At 43.4% G+C, this 16,171-nt stretch overlaps 1 protein-coding gene across 15 annotated transcripts in view; it reads left to right on the plus strand.

Annotated features, from left to right (window-relative positions):
- BRSK2 (BR serine/threonine kinase 2) overlaps nt 1-15,373 on the plus strand; it is a 450,698-nt gene extending 435,325 nt beyond the window's left edge. For 4 of the 15 annotated variants that reach the window (XM_043517782.1, XM_043517783.1, XM_043517778.1 and 1 more), the window contains one exon: nt 12,961-15,373. In XM_043517782.1, coding sequence (XP_043373717.1) covers nt 12,961-12,980 — 20 coding nt within the window. In that variant the 3' untranslated portion in view covers nt 12,981-15,373. Of the gene's footprint in view, nt 1-5,020; nt 5,069-12,248 lie in introns of all 15 variants that reach the window. The other 11 variants (XM_038404500.2, XM_043517775.1, XM_043517776.1 and 8 more) reach the window with 5 other exon arrangements.
- The last annotated feature ends 798 nt before the right edge of the window (nt 15,374-16,171 follow it).

Here is a 16,171-nt window from a genome sequence, read left to right on the forward strand (position 1 = left end):
ACAATCTCTGCTAAAGTATACTGCACTTTCCTCTGATGCATTCTTACACAGGAATAATAAATACAGCTGATAAACAGGGGTCTGCAAGAACTAACAGTGATCATTTTACTGTGCATCAGTTTTCCCTGCATTAGCATTTCCTTTCCTTCCTTAGGCTTGTTCCTGGAGAAGGGAGTTCTCCACATACCCTTTTGTCCCATTTTCTGGGCAAACAGCATTGCATCTCTGCAGTAGACTTGCTGCTTCCTTGTTTACTTTTTTCTATTTTATATCAGTTTTTAACTCCTTAGTAACTGATGATTTCAGAACGTTTCAGTGTCACAGCTGAAAATTCCAGCTCCCAACATCAGCGTTAACAACCATATAGATGCACGCGCACACGCGCACACACACACACACACCCCTCCTCAAAACAAGGCCTGTATGGATGCTTTCTGCCATGTCTCTGTACTTACATCCAGAATATACATATGCAGTCTCCTGTTGTACTGATATATGTACTGTGCAGAATAAATGATGCTTAGCTGACTGAAATAGCTTTATTAGTTTATAGGCTTTTCTAGCTGTGCACTCACATTTTGCCCAGGAGCTGTAACAAACCTAGGAAGATGGATATGAAACTTGCAACATCCAAATGTGAAAAAGGAATTGCAGATTTTCATCCTCAGTCTGGAAAGATTGAGTACATAACTGAGCAGCAGGAATTTACAAGGAAGTAATTCCACCAAAGGGGTTCTGGTGAAGCTCTAAACCATAAGAATGAAGTTCAAGCATCCAGATCCTTGATGAGAGAACAATATACTTCAGACAAGTACCCAAAAGCTGGGGAATGTACTTGAACTACCTTGGAGCTGAGCAAACTAATGGCAATCAAGGGCACGCAGCACCTTGCAGGAGATGCTCAGCACTTGGTAGGATCAGATCCTTGATCTGGAAATCTCACAGGCTCTTGCCACAGTCTCTTGCCTGATATTTCCTGGATTAGCAGAAATCAGAAATACCAGGAAACCGGATTTTTTTTGCAGGCAAATATAGGAAGCGCAGAAACATATGAGAATGTAAAGAAAAGAGAAAAGAGTGAAAGAAAAGCTAAGAGAACTTCATCAAAATAATAATTATAAAAAATAAGGTTCAGGGCTGCTCTGAATTTTGATGCAAACCAGGGTATCCATATCCTCATGAAACACACTGGATTTGATTTATAACAGGCTCTTTGTTAAATCAGAAATCTGATTGCCTGCAGGAGTCTCTGTGGTATAAGGAGTACCTAAGATCACGAGCACAGATATTATTTTTTAATTAACATCTATTGTATACTTTAAGAAGTGCAGTTACATGACACACCCACACTGCTCAGATGGCTGAAGACACTTGGAATTCGGCCTCATTTGTCTCACAAGACATCTGGATTGTGCAGGCATCAGGGTCTAGATTATTATCTGTGGAGAGAAAACCAGCTGCGGACAATTTGCTGGGTTGGTTTTCATTAAATGTTCTATGGATAAAAATGCTATTTGTTAGGTTGTGAAACTTTTATAATCTAGAATATGTATTAGAACAAAACATTACAATATGATGGAAAGGACTGAATCTATTCAAACGGTTGTTATAAGGAAGACGGGGAAGGGATCTTTAGCCACTCAGTATTTAACTGATGTCCTCTGAACTACAGTCTCCAGAACGCATCTGTGTAGTGTTCTTTTTTTTTTAAAAAAAAACACCTGATAATGCATGAGGCAGGCATCAGAATGAAATATGGATTCTTATGCAGTTCAAGGTACTATACAACATATAGAAATGCAGTTACAGTCGTTTTGGTTGAACATTTTTAAGAAACAAAATGAGTTATTTGTTTTTGCCCTCCAGATATTTTTCCATGCTCCTGTAATTCCAAAAGAATTTTTGCATTTTTCCTTATCCATCACATACACGTCTATAACCTGCAATTATATTTTTTAAACAAAACTATTATATAATGCCTAAGATATTGCATTGAATTGCATCCACAAGGCCACGTTACAATAATATTTTGTTTTGTGGATTTGTCTTCTTGCATTTGAATCACTCAGTTAATATATTTGCAGCAATTAAACAATTGGATGGATCTAAATCAGATTGCAAAAACATCTATGATAGCTGACCACAAGTGACTTTTAAAAAATAAACAGTATTTGCACAAGATATCCATTGAAAGTAATATTAAGTTTTTGAGCCAAATCCACAAATGCATGGAAATATCCATTTCACTGGAGAAACTCCCCAGTATCTAACCCCCAAAAGCATTACCCAATATTCCCCTTTGTGTGTGGAGTGTTGGTAGCTGAGGATCCAGTCCAATTCCCTTGGAAGTCCATGGAAGTCCTGAAGTCAGTGGCAGTTGGATCAGCACTTACAAGCATGGAAATTGCCATTTAAGAATTAGTTTTCAGTCCTTTAAAGGTCTGGTTCTGCTAATCATTGACTAAATTTCCTGACCTTTAGCAATAGGTGGTGAATGCCCCCAGCAGCTAAGCAGAAGGGGACTATACCATTACACATCAGAGGTTTGATCTAATACCAACTGAAATCAATGGGAACTTTTCCATGGCAGGAAAAACTTTTTTCAACTTTTTCAGGGCAGTTAAACTGAAGATGGATCCAGCCCAGCTAATGTAAAACTATTTTTTCTTAGGTCCTGCAACATCCCTTAAGAACTCAGAGCCAAATTCATCCCTAATGTAAATCCATTGAAGTCAGTGGATTTATTCCACAGAATAAATTATGCCCTGTGTGCCTCAGTTTCCCTCATTGATAGAATGGGAATAATAAAACTAAGCTACCTCCCAGGGCTGTTGTAAGGATTAATGTTTGTATGGCACTTTGAATAGATAACACTATGGCATAGAAATCCTCCAGCCCCATTTGGATCACTGGTCCTGCGTAATGTCCCAGCATGCAATTGTGTTGGTGACATTACTTCCACCAGAGAACACAGCTGGGGCCTGTCCCTGCTCCGTGGCAGGTCAGGTGACTGCCATAGTTGGTTTGATTATATGGTGCAATTTTGTGAAGTTTGTAATAGAAATGGGTCTGAATTAAAACCTGGGAGTTGCCAATCTGGCTCCAGATTCTAGGGCTCAGTCCCATCACTGGTTCGTAATATTATTTTATAACCAAAGGGTATAAAATATCATTAAAAAGAAAACCTTTGTAACTCCAGACCACATAGTAAAACAGGCACATATCTGGCAAACACCTCTCGCCCCAGTCCTCTCCTGTCCCTCAGAACAGGAGCTGGCAATGCAGGTGGGGCTGGATATTGTGGTTGGCGGTATCTGCTACTGGAGGCCTTGGACACAGTTTGCGGCAGCTGAGGGAGTTCTAGCCCATCCAAACCATTTGCAGACTCACCTTTGATGTCCTAGTAAATTCGAAATGTTGTTATGTAATTTCAGTGAGGACCGTGATTTGTGCTGCACATACATAGGAATACATCTAACTCCTACCCTTGCCCTGTCAGGGCCAGGATGGCCAAGGCCCCTAAAGGACGATTAACCCTCCTGGCCCCCCTCATGTGCCTGATCCCCTTCTCTTTGTCCCCTACTCCCTTCCCTTGAGCCCCACACCACCCCTATGCCCTAGGCCTCCATCACAATCCCTGTCCCCTCCTCCTAGCCCCTCTCATACGCCCTATTTTTCCTCTGCTCCCTGATCCCCTTCCTTTTTTCCCTCTTCCCCAGTCCTAACCCTTCTTCAGGAGCCTCCCATGTCTGGTGGGTATTATTTCTCTGATGCCTCTGCCAGCCAGACTCTAACCTTTGTGTTGGGGATCGCTGGAGGTTCTTCTCTGCTGCTCCGACCAGTGCCAATGGACCCAAAATGCTCTCCCTTTTCCACGGTCTCTAGAAAACACCTATTGTGATCTCCCCACCTTGGTTAACATCTGGGGAGCATCTTATTCAGGCACATGGTTTCCTCTACATTCTTTTTTAATTATTTTTCTCAGCATTTTGGGGAAAGGGGAGCTGACAGATTACCCAGGCCTGCCCCCATCTTGGCTGGCATCAGGAAGCCTATCAAAGTGCTGGTAGAGAGTCAGAGCAAGAAGAGAACTTAAACTGAATTAAGTGCATTAGAAATCATCTAGCTGCTTGGCAGGCAGTGGGTGTTCAGGATTGCCCAGCATTCTGAAGCCATCTCCCTGGGCTCTGCGCATGGTTCCTGACAGACTGGGGAGGAGTTCCACATGGTCACGTTCAACCTGACTGGTCTTTCTGCATTAACACTTACATTTACTCTACCTTCTGCAGCCTAGTTTCCTGGATTTGGTTTAGAAGCACTTAGCTGCCATGGTGATGGGAGTTACAGGCAATTTTGATAGAAAACGCACATAAAACAATTTCTGGGCATATTCCACCATCCTTTTATGTTAAGCAGAACTTTAGTCTGTGAGCAATCCCATTAAAATCCATATGACTAAGGGACTACTCCGTCTGAATAAGGGAGGCAGAATTATGTTTATGACTGAGAGGCTATCCCTTGGAGTACATGAGGTGATTTTGTGAGGGGGATGGATGCCAGAAGAGTGTGGCTGACACCTAAATCACATACAAAATAGCATCCTGCCAACATGGTGGTGTTGCACAGATCAGCTGCTTAGTCACCATCTTGATTTTGTAGGGCTACTTTTGGGGCTGGCCAGGTGAAACAATGTGTTTCAAGATTTTTAATTCATTGATAAAGTTGCAAAACATTATTTGCTTGTTTTAAACATCTGTAACTGAGATAAGAGACTGGATAGAAATAGGGGGCAGTGAGGCAGATTGTGCTCTGTTACACCATGGGGGTTCCGCTGGCATAAATGGGGCATAGTTTGGCCTGGGTTCTGGGTTGTGTTAACTCCTAGCTTTGTGTGTTTCCTGCTCCAGGAGATAATGCGCTAAGTGTTTGCTTTGTGCACAGAGGTATGGAAATCTTTTTTTTTTTATTATTATTATTATCTTTTTCCATCCCTCCCTCCTCTTTCCATTCTATGATCCAGACACCACTAACTGTGTGGAGTTGATGACTGGCAGACTTTCCAAATGTGGTAAGAACTTCCCTTCTGCCTTCTATCCTTCCCCTAACCCCTGCTGAATCACATAATGTCCTCCTCTCCTCCCACTCCTTTTGCACATCTGCCCACCCCCTGACAACTCCCTGTACCTTCTGTACGTACGCACACCTACTCCTGTTCCTCCCCATCCATACCCCTACACACAGGGCCCATCACCGTTTCACCCTGCACAGCACACGTGTGCGTTGTTCTACTTGTGAATTTCTCCCCTCACTCTAATCCATGCCTGCTGGCATTTTTGCTTTTTCGCCTTTGACTCAGACTTCACTTTGAAGTCGCCTTTCTGTGGGTGAGGCTGTGCACCGCAATCCCTGCTTTTGAGTTGCTGCCTCCTTGTGTCTCCTGCAACAGAGAGAATACTACTTTAATTCTTCTCCTCATCACTCCCTTCTCCACTCCCCCATGTGTGTTTGGGGTAATCCCCTCTTTCTCCTGGAAGTCCACTGCATAAGACAGATCCCACATTATGGGCCAGATCCTCAGCTGGTGTAGATCAGCATAGCTCCAGTCTGACTCTGAGGATTAATATTGCCCTTCTGGGACCAACCATAGTTTACGCTTTTTACTAGGGATGGATTAACTTGTTTCTCCCAAAACTCACATTTGACCTTGCTTGAGGTTCCACAAATTTCATTTAAATTTACACACACACACTCTCTCTCTCTCTCTCTCTTTTCCTTTCTTGCTGTGTATTTGCCCTTCCTGGTGAGAGCAGAAGTGGAAATGCCTAAATACACAGAGGGAGGTTTTTCCCTTGGTACTTCTGGCCTGAACAGAAACAGGAAGTTCCTGAAATGACACAAGAGAGCCTCTTTTCTTTAGATGTCCAATCCAGAATGGTAGGCCTGAAACTTTCAGATGTTTATCTGAACCTGAAGTCCAAACCTGTTTAGGATCTCCTCACTGAGTCAAATACTGCTCTTGGTTACACCACAGTAAATCCCAAGTAACTTCTTCAGCTTCTGTAAAGTTGCTCTGGAGTTACAATGGAAGTAATAGCAGATTTACAGAAATCTAGCTGAGAATTTGGTCTGTTACCTTTTATCCACATGATCTCTTTCCATTAAATTATAGTTTAGTTGGAAGGAGTTTTTCTGTTTCTCTGAGGGGGGTTCATTTTGAATTATTATTTCAGTTCCTGGGTTACATTGTTCCCAGTCTCGGCCTGGAGGCTCATTTATGTCCTTGGCTGATCTCCAGCCTCTCTATAAAAGCATCAAACAGCAAATCTGTCCTCTCCCTCAAGCTGCAGTTAGTTACCTGGAACCAGCAGCAACATCATTTTCAGATTCCACTGATTGCTTGAAAGTTAATTGAACTACACAGAAAACCAGTCAGTGCTCTGCACTCTCTAAACAGTGTGTCTATTGCTGTTCATCTTCTGCCCAGCCACACCCACCAGCTGTCACAGTGTGAGCTTCAGTACTAGCAAGGGGAAGGGAGACTGGAGCAAAGGCCAGTGAAAGAAAGCATTTTGTAGGCAATGGAACAGAGGAAGTACATGGGCAAATCCACCTATGCAATAATAGGATTTGTGTGGCTTAATGGAGCCACTGTCTATGTGTCACACACACTTACACACACAGTAGCAATGACATATGTTGTGCCAAATTCTACCCTCATGTGTAACTCCAGTGTCATTCCAAAATTTGACACACACACACACACACACACACACACACCCCCCAGAGGCAAACTCTTCGCTGTGGCTTTGAGGACAAGCAGCTTTCTGTGAGGCTGAAGTGGTGGTTCATCAACTAGCCACTAGAGGTATAATAACAAATAAGCAACAGTGTGCAGACCCAAGCATCATACTCCATCTAGTGTCCCAAGTCGTCATGGTCAGAGAGCACCATCCTGAGGGGCTGTGTGGTTTAAGCTTGGTTAGACTGTTTTTAGGCTCCAACTGAAGTGGGCAACATTGCAATTGCTAATGTTGAGCCCCTCACTGTTATCTATACCAGGGGTGCAGTGGCAGAGAAGATCCTGAGCTGCAGCTCCCTTACGCTGACCCTGTAGGCATTGGACAGATAAGTTCTGTTCCCTATGGAATCCCCCCGCCATTTGCTCTGCCCCTTGCCCCCCCGACACAGGGGCACCTGCAGGAACAAGCCTGCCAATATGTGCTGCTCTCCTATAGCGGAAGACATGGCTCACCATGTTTGTGCTATGAGCCTGTACAGAAGGGAACATTTCGGTTTTTGATGAAATCTGATGTTTCTCAGTCTCCTGCTGACTATCAGCCATTACATATATAATTGATGCAATCGGATTGATATTGATACAAACTGTGACCCCAACTATGGGGGAGTGGATTTGGGGAAGAAGTCCACCATTAAAGATCATAATCCAATCAGGATTTAACTATCACAGGAAATACTACAGGCCAGAGTTTCCAAAGAGCTCAGGCCCAGATTTCCAAGTGCTCAATGCCCACAATTGGGGCCAGATTTTCCAAAGGGCTGAGCATCCAGCAGCTCCTATTGTGACACATGGGGCCAGACTTTCAAGTCTCCAACACTAGATATCTTCTTCTCTTAGTACAGCAATATGTCTGCCTGCAGAAAACTCAGAAACGTCTGTTTTGATTAGGAATATTGCCATACAATCTGCACTTTATTTATGTCAGTCAGTGCCTGTAAAGGTCCCATGTGAAAGTCGCAGTGCTGTGCTAAATAGGAGGGGCTTTCCTTTTAAATGAAACACAGTGTTGATGAGATTATGTCACAGGAAATAGGAGGTGAGAGACAAGAGGCAAGGAATGAAATTTTCACCAGTGCCACCTTGGGGACAGTTCAGGGAACTTAGAACTTGTGAGTTCACAGTTGACTGTCTGATAGGAGGAGCCAATCCTGTTCTTAAGTGCCAATATTGTTCTGGCACTGGGAGCATCAGATATGAACAGAAGATGGGGATTGGGAAACAAAGGCCTTTAAGACAATGGACAGTGGCAATGCCCATGATGCTGGTCGTAGCCATGGCTTTAAGAAAGAAAGGAAATCTTTCATTGAAAGAACTCCCTGTGATGAATTTCCTGTGTTTGAAGGCCAAACCATTTGCAATGAGGGTATCTTTCAACACCAAAGGCTTAGGCCCCGCCCCCCCCACCCTCTCCTGGCATGCTCTCTGCATTGCCAGCAGATGTTCAAATGCACACACAACTCCTTCCACTCCCCCCCCCCCCCCAGTCGGTTCACTGTAATGTTGTGTGGCAGTAGTGACTTGGCCGGTGCTAGTTCTTGGTAGTGATTTTTGTTGGCAATGATTAATGCACGTCTCTGGCATACAAAACGTTCCTGAAACGGTAGCAGAAAAGAAAGATGCAAGAGATGGAGAATGTGTGCAAGCCGTAGCAGCTTCCAAAGCCTCCTGACTCCTTTTTGTTTCTGATCATTCCGGAGCTGAGGTTCTTTATGAGATCAAAGCAGACACATTGTTCCTGGTGTAACCACCCGCTCTTCTTCAGTGAAGCATGTCAGCTTTGCCCAGGGTGCCTGTGGCCCCATTGGCACTCAGTCCATGTCAAGCAAATTTCTTAGCCATGGCAAATGAAATATGGGGTCTTGAGAGAGTGTCCATGCAGCCCATCCAGACAGGGTCTCTTCACCTCCTTGGTCTGGTGTCTGTCTGCAATTCCTTCCTCTTAGTGCTGGCTGTACCCAATCCATTCATAGTTGCAGCTTCTCTTGCGGCGTTAGGCAGAGTCTGTGCCGCACAAGAATTACCCTCTGCGTAAAGATATTTCTATTTCACTCCCTCAATGCCCAACCCCTCCATAGCTTCAGTACTTGTTTTCAAGCCTTTTACCCTCTGCAACATCCACCCCTACCATCTGGCTCAGAAATGCACATGCCCCAATCATGTCGCCGCTCAGTCTCCTCTTTCTAATGAATATAAACCTAATCACCGCATTGCTATGATGCTTTTTGCACTTTACCATCCTTGCTGCCCTTCCTCCGGTGTTTGTACTGCATCCACCAGAGTTTGTACTCAGGGTTTAAGAAGCTCCCAGTCATGGGACATTATCTCTCATTCAGAAATATTACACTAACCCTTCGAGACCCTGAGCTGGATTGGCAGATGTGAGATATCCCACTGCTTGTACCAGATACTAATAGCAGGAGACTTCTAAACATAACTAGTGATGGTCCACTAACTGCTGCAGGTTCAGGCCCCATTTTCCTGGCAGTATAAACCCACCCAGGTCTGGCAGTTAACCAGCATTCACCATCTTGGTGTTCTCAACATGCCTGACCCTTCTTTATTTATCATCACAGAGCAAGTATCAGTGCGGGTGCCCTTTACCCAATCCAAGACCATTATCTAAATTAGTCCATGGGTGTCCTAGCAGGCAAGAATATAGATATTGCCTGGCCCTGGGATCAGTTCTTGGTTACTAACAGGACAAGAGAGGATGGAGACAAACTATTTAATTGCAAGCTCAGCTACTGTAAAAGGCAAAGGAAAGAAAGGGTTAGTGAAATGGCCTATTTTTTTTCAATAGCTCTCTCTAAATATCCCTAAGGATTTCTCACTTCCCATTAAAATTTGAGCTGAGAACGCTGATTATAAGGAATTCAGTAGTGATATTGGCAAAGGGGAGGTAGGCTATTAAATACTGTTGGCCCAGTAAATCTCCAGACACTTGAGAGCCAGTAGGTCATGGGGGTGGGGGAAGAGCTGAATATTTAAATAGGAGGATTTAAAATCCTGTATCAGGACTCACCAAATGCAGAGCATTTACATATAAAATGTACTTAACGTTTTATTGGTCCATTCATGCAAATTAGACTTTTGTCTTCTGTACCTGTCTATGCAAAGAACTTAAACCTTCCCAATCCCCATAGAACTCTGCTTATTCTGCCCTCCCCCTTCCCTCTAAGCCTGTGGAATAAACTGCTCCGCTGAATCACTAGAAATACCCCCTCTCCTTCCCTCCCTACCCTGCATTTTTTTTAGTCCTCTCGTCCATTCTTTCCGTCTGCTGACTCCATTTGTGTATGAAGATGAGGGTCCAAAGCCACATAAGAACCTGCCCTGTCCACAATCCTGCATTCAAGGCTGAGTGTTACTTGCAGTCCGTGCCCTCTCACCCGCCGCGTCCACTCGTTTTTCCCACTGGAAGGGAGTAACCATCTAGAAGTAGAGAAGAGTCTGAGCAGAGCATGTGCCCGCAAGCCATCTGGCGAGGACAACTTCACTGAGCCTTAGAGAGGGGCCTCAGTAAAAATCCTGTGGCTGAAACCTCCATCCTTCTGAACTCTGGGGAGATTTCAGAATCCAAACCAGAATGTGTGTGTGAAATTCATGGCTTGTCCAATCTCAGCCACAAACTTAGGATCCAGGCTTCAAATTTCCCCCAAATCTGAAGGTGTCGGTGTTGGAGTCTGAGGTTTTGGTGTGGGCCATCTCTACGACTGAGTCAGGTAGCTAGGTCACACCTGTCCAGCAACTAATGATGGCTTGGACTTGACAGCTGTGTTCAGTGCAAAGAACCAGCACCTGCACTCAGTTAAATACTATACTACCTACCAGACAAAACCAGGCCTATAATTATGCAGGTAAATGAGGGCTCCTTACATAATATTTGTGCCTTTTAAAGTGAGGAAATCCCAAAATTAGAGAGACAAGGTGGGTGAGGTAATATCTTTTATTGGACCAACTTCTGTTGGTGAAAGAGAAGCTTTCCTGCCGACAAAGTGCTGTCTACACAGCGGGGGGTTAGGTCTGTATAACTACGTCGCTCAGGGGGTGTGGACAAAACCTTAGTGTTGTTCCATTGTACAACGTGCATGTGGGACAATGACACTTCATACACTAGAGAATCATATGGCAATGATAATGAAATGTATCGAGAGTGTTATAAAAAGGGGAAATGGCAGACAAAGAGATTTTTTCAGTGACATGAAAGGCTGTGTTCTGACAGATGCGCAGCATCCAATCTGTACCATAGCTTGCCCTAATCTCGTGGCTAAATTCATCAAAGTTTCCTAATGCTGTTGTCTATTAGCGTATGACGCTGCAATTCCTTTGACTCCCAACTCCATAATAGTGATGCTCAGTGGCTGTTTTAAAGAGGGTGGAGTGCAGAGTATATCAGCCTGATACTAGTTCTTGCTTTTGGCACCTTAGAGACTAACAAATTTATTTGAGCGTAAGATTTCGTGAGCTACAGCTCACTTCATCGGATGCATCCGATGAAGTGAGCTGTAGCTCACGAAAGCTTACGCTCAAATAAATTTGTTAGTCTCTAAGGTGCCACAAGTACTCCTTTTCTTTTTGCGAATACAGACTAACACGGCTGCTACTCTGAAACCTAGTTGTTGCTTTGTGGTCCCACCAGGTTAAATCCCAGCCAGAAACCACATGTGTACAGGAGCCTTGTCCTGCAGTCTGCTGAGCATTCTCAAATCCCGCTGTTGTCAATAAGGATTGAGGGTGCTCAGAACCTTGCGGAATCACAGCCTCACACATACTAGCTGAGGCTTGCCCCCTTGCATCCCAGCCCTACTCACGTCTCAAATGCTCGTATTCCCCTGGAATGCACAGGTGTTCCAGGCCAAGTGGCTAGCTGAAGGTGGATGAGTGGGTGTTCAGGGAGAGACCAGTCAGCGTAACTAAAGGAAGGAAGAAAAGCATAATGTCTAACACAGAACTTGCTAAGGCCGCAAGGCAAAGTTGATCATGCATTAATGCCCCACCTTTATCAATGCAGTTACACAGGAACTGCATCCCCTGAGGGTTACAGTCCACTCATAGAGTTGCCAGGTAATTCCAGACAAAAGGTATAGCTGTTTCCACAACGTGGTGCAGTGTGCCAGACTTACGTAGCAATGGAGTTCCCCTGCTAGGTAGGATCTCTGCTCCCAACCACATGGTAGGCAAGTAGGACATTCCCCCCTTGGCACGTTTTGCTCCCAGCCTCTTCACTGCCAGAGGTGTCCCATCCTAAAACTCTTCCTCTTGCTGCTCATCATCTTCATCCTCCACACACCCCCATGCACATGGCTCTGGATCTCTCATCACGTTCTTCTTGTTAAAAACCCCATTGTTCATTTGTTTGTTTGTTCTCTCTCTCTCTCTCTCTCTCTCTCTGTTTCTCTCTCTGTGGTGTGTGTTTTTTTTTTTTGTCTCTTCTGTTTTGTGTACCCAGGCAGCCCATTGAGTAACTTCTTTGACGTAATTAAACAACTTTTTTCAGACGAGAAGAACGGGCAGGTGAGCCATCCCCCCGGCACGCCAACCAAGCATAGCGCAAACAGCAAGCGGAGCGATTCCGATGCTAATGACTATGGGTCTAGAGGAGACAATAAGTACCCCGCTGGCAAAGACAAGGCAAAGATGGTCTCATCAGGCGGCCTACAAGACCAACCTTAAATAAATATATTTAAAAAAATTAAATAACTTAAAAAACAAAAAGCAAGAAAGAATCAAAGAATATTCCTTAGCAAGCTAGCCTCTAAACTAGAAGGATGTATATATCTTTCCACAACAGTACAAAACTGTCTATAGACAAATTTTGTAAGAAGGAATGACTGTATATATATACATATATATATTTATATATGATATATAATATATATCTCAGAAACAAACACACACAAAAAGAAAGAAAGAAAAAGAAAAAAAGAAAGAAAGAAAGACAAGGTAGCACAGATGACATAAACCAGTTCACCAGATCTTGGGTTGTGGCTTTTTTGCTTTGGTTTTTTTTGTTTTTACATCTCCCTGTATTTTGAGTATTATTTTTATTTTTTTCCCCTCCTGATGTTTTGTTGGATTTTTTAAATTATTATTTTTGTTTCTTGTTCTGTTCTTGCTCTCTCTGTTTCTGATGACACCACTTGTTTCCGCTCTGCTACCAGGAATTATCCCGAAAAGTTAACATGTCAGCCACGGCTTCACCTTCTGTGCTCTGCGGACACTTGTTGACGGAAGGAAACCGATGTAGACTGTCCAAGGACCAGTCCTGTTTGAGGTTCCCAGCCTCCCCCTCTGCCCCCAGGAAATGGGTTTCTCCCCCACCTCCTCCCAAACACCTCCCCAACACACACTTTTTCTCTTTTTCTTTTTGGTGCTCCACGAGGGAGATCTGTTCAGTAATGGGATTGCACAACCTGGGCTGGAAGCAGGTTGCAATTGTTGGAGCGACACCATTGCCCTTGACAACATTCATCGGTGCAGGTGAACTCAGACTGACAGGGGGAGGGGGGCAAGAAACAAGGGGAAATGTTACCATGAAACCAGGGAGCACTCTCAGCCAAAACCACCAAGGAGCGAGTAAAAGCAAAGCATCGAACCAAGACAATATCGGGGAGTTTCACTGTGGGATTTTCTCAACCTCCTTCCCCCCCCAACCCAACCCTTTCCTTTTGTTTTTGTTTTTTTTTTTAAATTGTGTTTGTTTTTTATACTCTTATCATTTTGCTTTTCGACCTGCTGGGGGGGATCCCCTCGTGGGGGTGGGGGGAATGAACAAACACAAAAACAAACAAACATTAAAACATAGGGAAAAGGCAACATTCGGCAGCAAAAGAGGTGGGCAAGGATTCTGCCTCGCTGAGAACAGTCTCTTGCCACCAACTGCCGTTGCCCCTGCTGCTGCTCCTTCTTCTTCTTCATCTTCCTCCCCCGTCTTCAACTCCCCGCCTACCACACTGCCGGGTTGGGACGTTTTTCCACCACCTGGATCTGCCAACACACCCTGCATTTGGATGCAACTGTCGTGTCGCTCGTGGTGCATCAATATCAGTATTATTATTTATTTGCTGGTTTTGATTTATTTATTTGATTTATTGGGCTTTTCAACAAACAGAAGAAGAAGAAAAGAGGATAATTTGGGGGGTATTTTTCCATGTGTGTGCATGTGCATACCACTGGCACTTAGTTCATTTGAGTGAGACGAGGAGTCAGTGCTATGGGCAAGTGAATCACGAAGCTACTGTAAACTTTAAAAATTACTGCAAGATATTTTTATAAATCTTTTTTTTTCAAAGGGGGCTGGTGGGTGGGAGTGGGTGGGTGAGGACTGTTTTTTGTGTTTAAGTTATTATTAGGTCTTGGTTATTTATATATACATATATATTTAAAAATTTAAGCTGTTAGATAGATCTTCTGTTTTGTTTAATTACTGTGTAGTGGCAACACTGATTCCTATTTATTTTGGGGAGGGGGGAAAAAAAGGTAGAAAAGACCTTAAATGTTCCTCTTGCAAACTTGACTTTTGGGGGGGGGGTCTTTTTCCCCTGGGAGCTACATGACCAAGTGTAATTTATTCTGGCCCAAGATCAAACAAACAAACAAACATGGTTGTAAACGTCAAAGACAAAAACACAATGAGAAAGACTTCTTTACTGAGGTTTTAAAAATGTAGGGTTAGCAGTAGAGTGCAAGTCTCATATGACCTTCAATTGCTGTTTGTTGGGTTCCTCTGGGTGTATGTTGTACTACAAGAATTTTTATTTTTTCTAAATGATAACGTTGGACAGTTTCTGTTTTTTTGTTGTTGTTGTTGTTTAGTTTGTTTTCCCCCTCTTCGACCAGTTTCACTTGTACATAGGTTTGAAGATTAAAAAAAATAAGTAAGGCACAATTGGGATTAACCCTTGACCTTTCCTTGTCCCCCCAAATATAAGAGATTTTATTTATTTATTTTTGAGTTGTTTTTAATTTATTATTTTTTTCCTATTCTTAAAATTGTATTGCTGTGTGCATGTCAGATGCCATGGGGGTGATGGCTGGGGATGGGGGGGAGGCCAGGGTGCAGGAGGGGGGGCAGTTTTAATTGCATGACATTGCTGTAAATTAGTCTCTTTTGCTTTCGTTGTCTTTCCTGCCTCTGCCCTCTCTCTCTGCCTCTCCTCCACGATCTCCTGCGACCACCTCCATCCTCTTTTCCCTCTTTTCTCTATGTGTATAGATTTTTGATGCTTCTGTTACATTGTACCTCTACAAAAGGCTGGGATTTCGATACAAAATAATAATAATAATTTACAAAAAACAAAAACAAAAAAAAACCTATATCAGCAAAATCCATGCAGTACAAGCAGGAAGGGGATTACTTACACAAGATATAAGAATAAACGAAAGCAATACCTCTTGTTATCCTTCCGATTTTGTACTTTGACGACACACATGCGCGCACACACACACACTCACAGAAACAAACTGACATTATTTAACAGTTTAAAATGGACAAAAAATCTGATGTATCCCTTGTTAAATAACTGTGAGCAACTTTAGTTCAAAAAACAATAAATTCATTCAGTAAAGACACTAGCTCTTGAGTGTCCTGTTTATGTCTATGGTGGAGAATCCATCCCCCTGCCTGCCAGCACCGGACTCAGGTAAGTACTGAGCAAAAGCCTTTCAAACCTAGACAGAGAAGTGTGACTTGCACTTATCCAAGTCTCCTCCTAATCATGAATTAAACACAGGTTTGTTACAATTTAGTAATTTATGTTTTGCCTGACCAAGCAGAGTCCTGCACCCACCCAGCAGGGCAATGACAAACAGCCAGAGTAGTTTAACCGTATGTATCTGTTTGTGTTAACACACATGCGAACACTGGATATGAATTAGAGATCAGCACAAACGAAAACCTCAATCTTCAGGAGTGTCTGCTCATTCTGGGCATCTCAGTTTTTGGCTGGCCAGGTCAAGCTAACTAGCTCCTGAGTTTATCAAAGGTGCCAAGCACCCACTGTTCTCACTGGAGTTTGTCTGGAGTTGTCAGTACTCAGCATTTCTGAAAATCAGGCCAGCAAATAGAAGCACCCAAAATGAATGGACACTATTGAAAAAGTTGACCTTTCATCCAGTGAGCTCAAATCACTTTACCAAGGCGCTGTAGCTATCACTATCCCTATGTTAAAGATAGAGAAAAATGAGCAGACATTGTGACATCAGCTATAACACACAATGCCTCAGTGGCAGAGATGCAAATAGGAGCCCGGTTTCCTGGCTTCCAGTCCATTGGAGCATACTACTACTTTACTGGGACATCTTCCAGGCAACTAAGTTAGCGTAATGAGAGTTCATAGGCATAATTGCTGTTCAATGGGGATAGTATTCGGA

This window comes from Dermochelys coriacea, chromosome 6, assembly GCF_009764565.3.
Source record: "Dermochelys coriacea isolate rDerCor1 chromosome 6, rDerCor1.pri.v4, whole genome shotgun sequence".
NCBI classification, from domain to species: Eukaryota; Metazoa; Chordata; order Testudines; family Dermochelyidae; genus Dermochelys; species Dermochelys coriacea.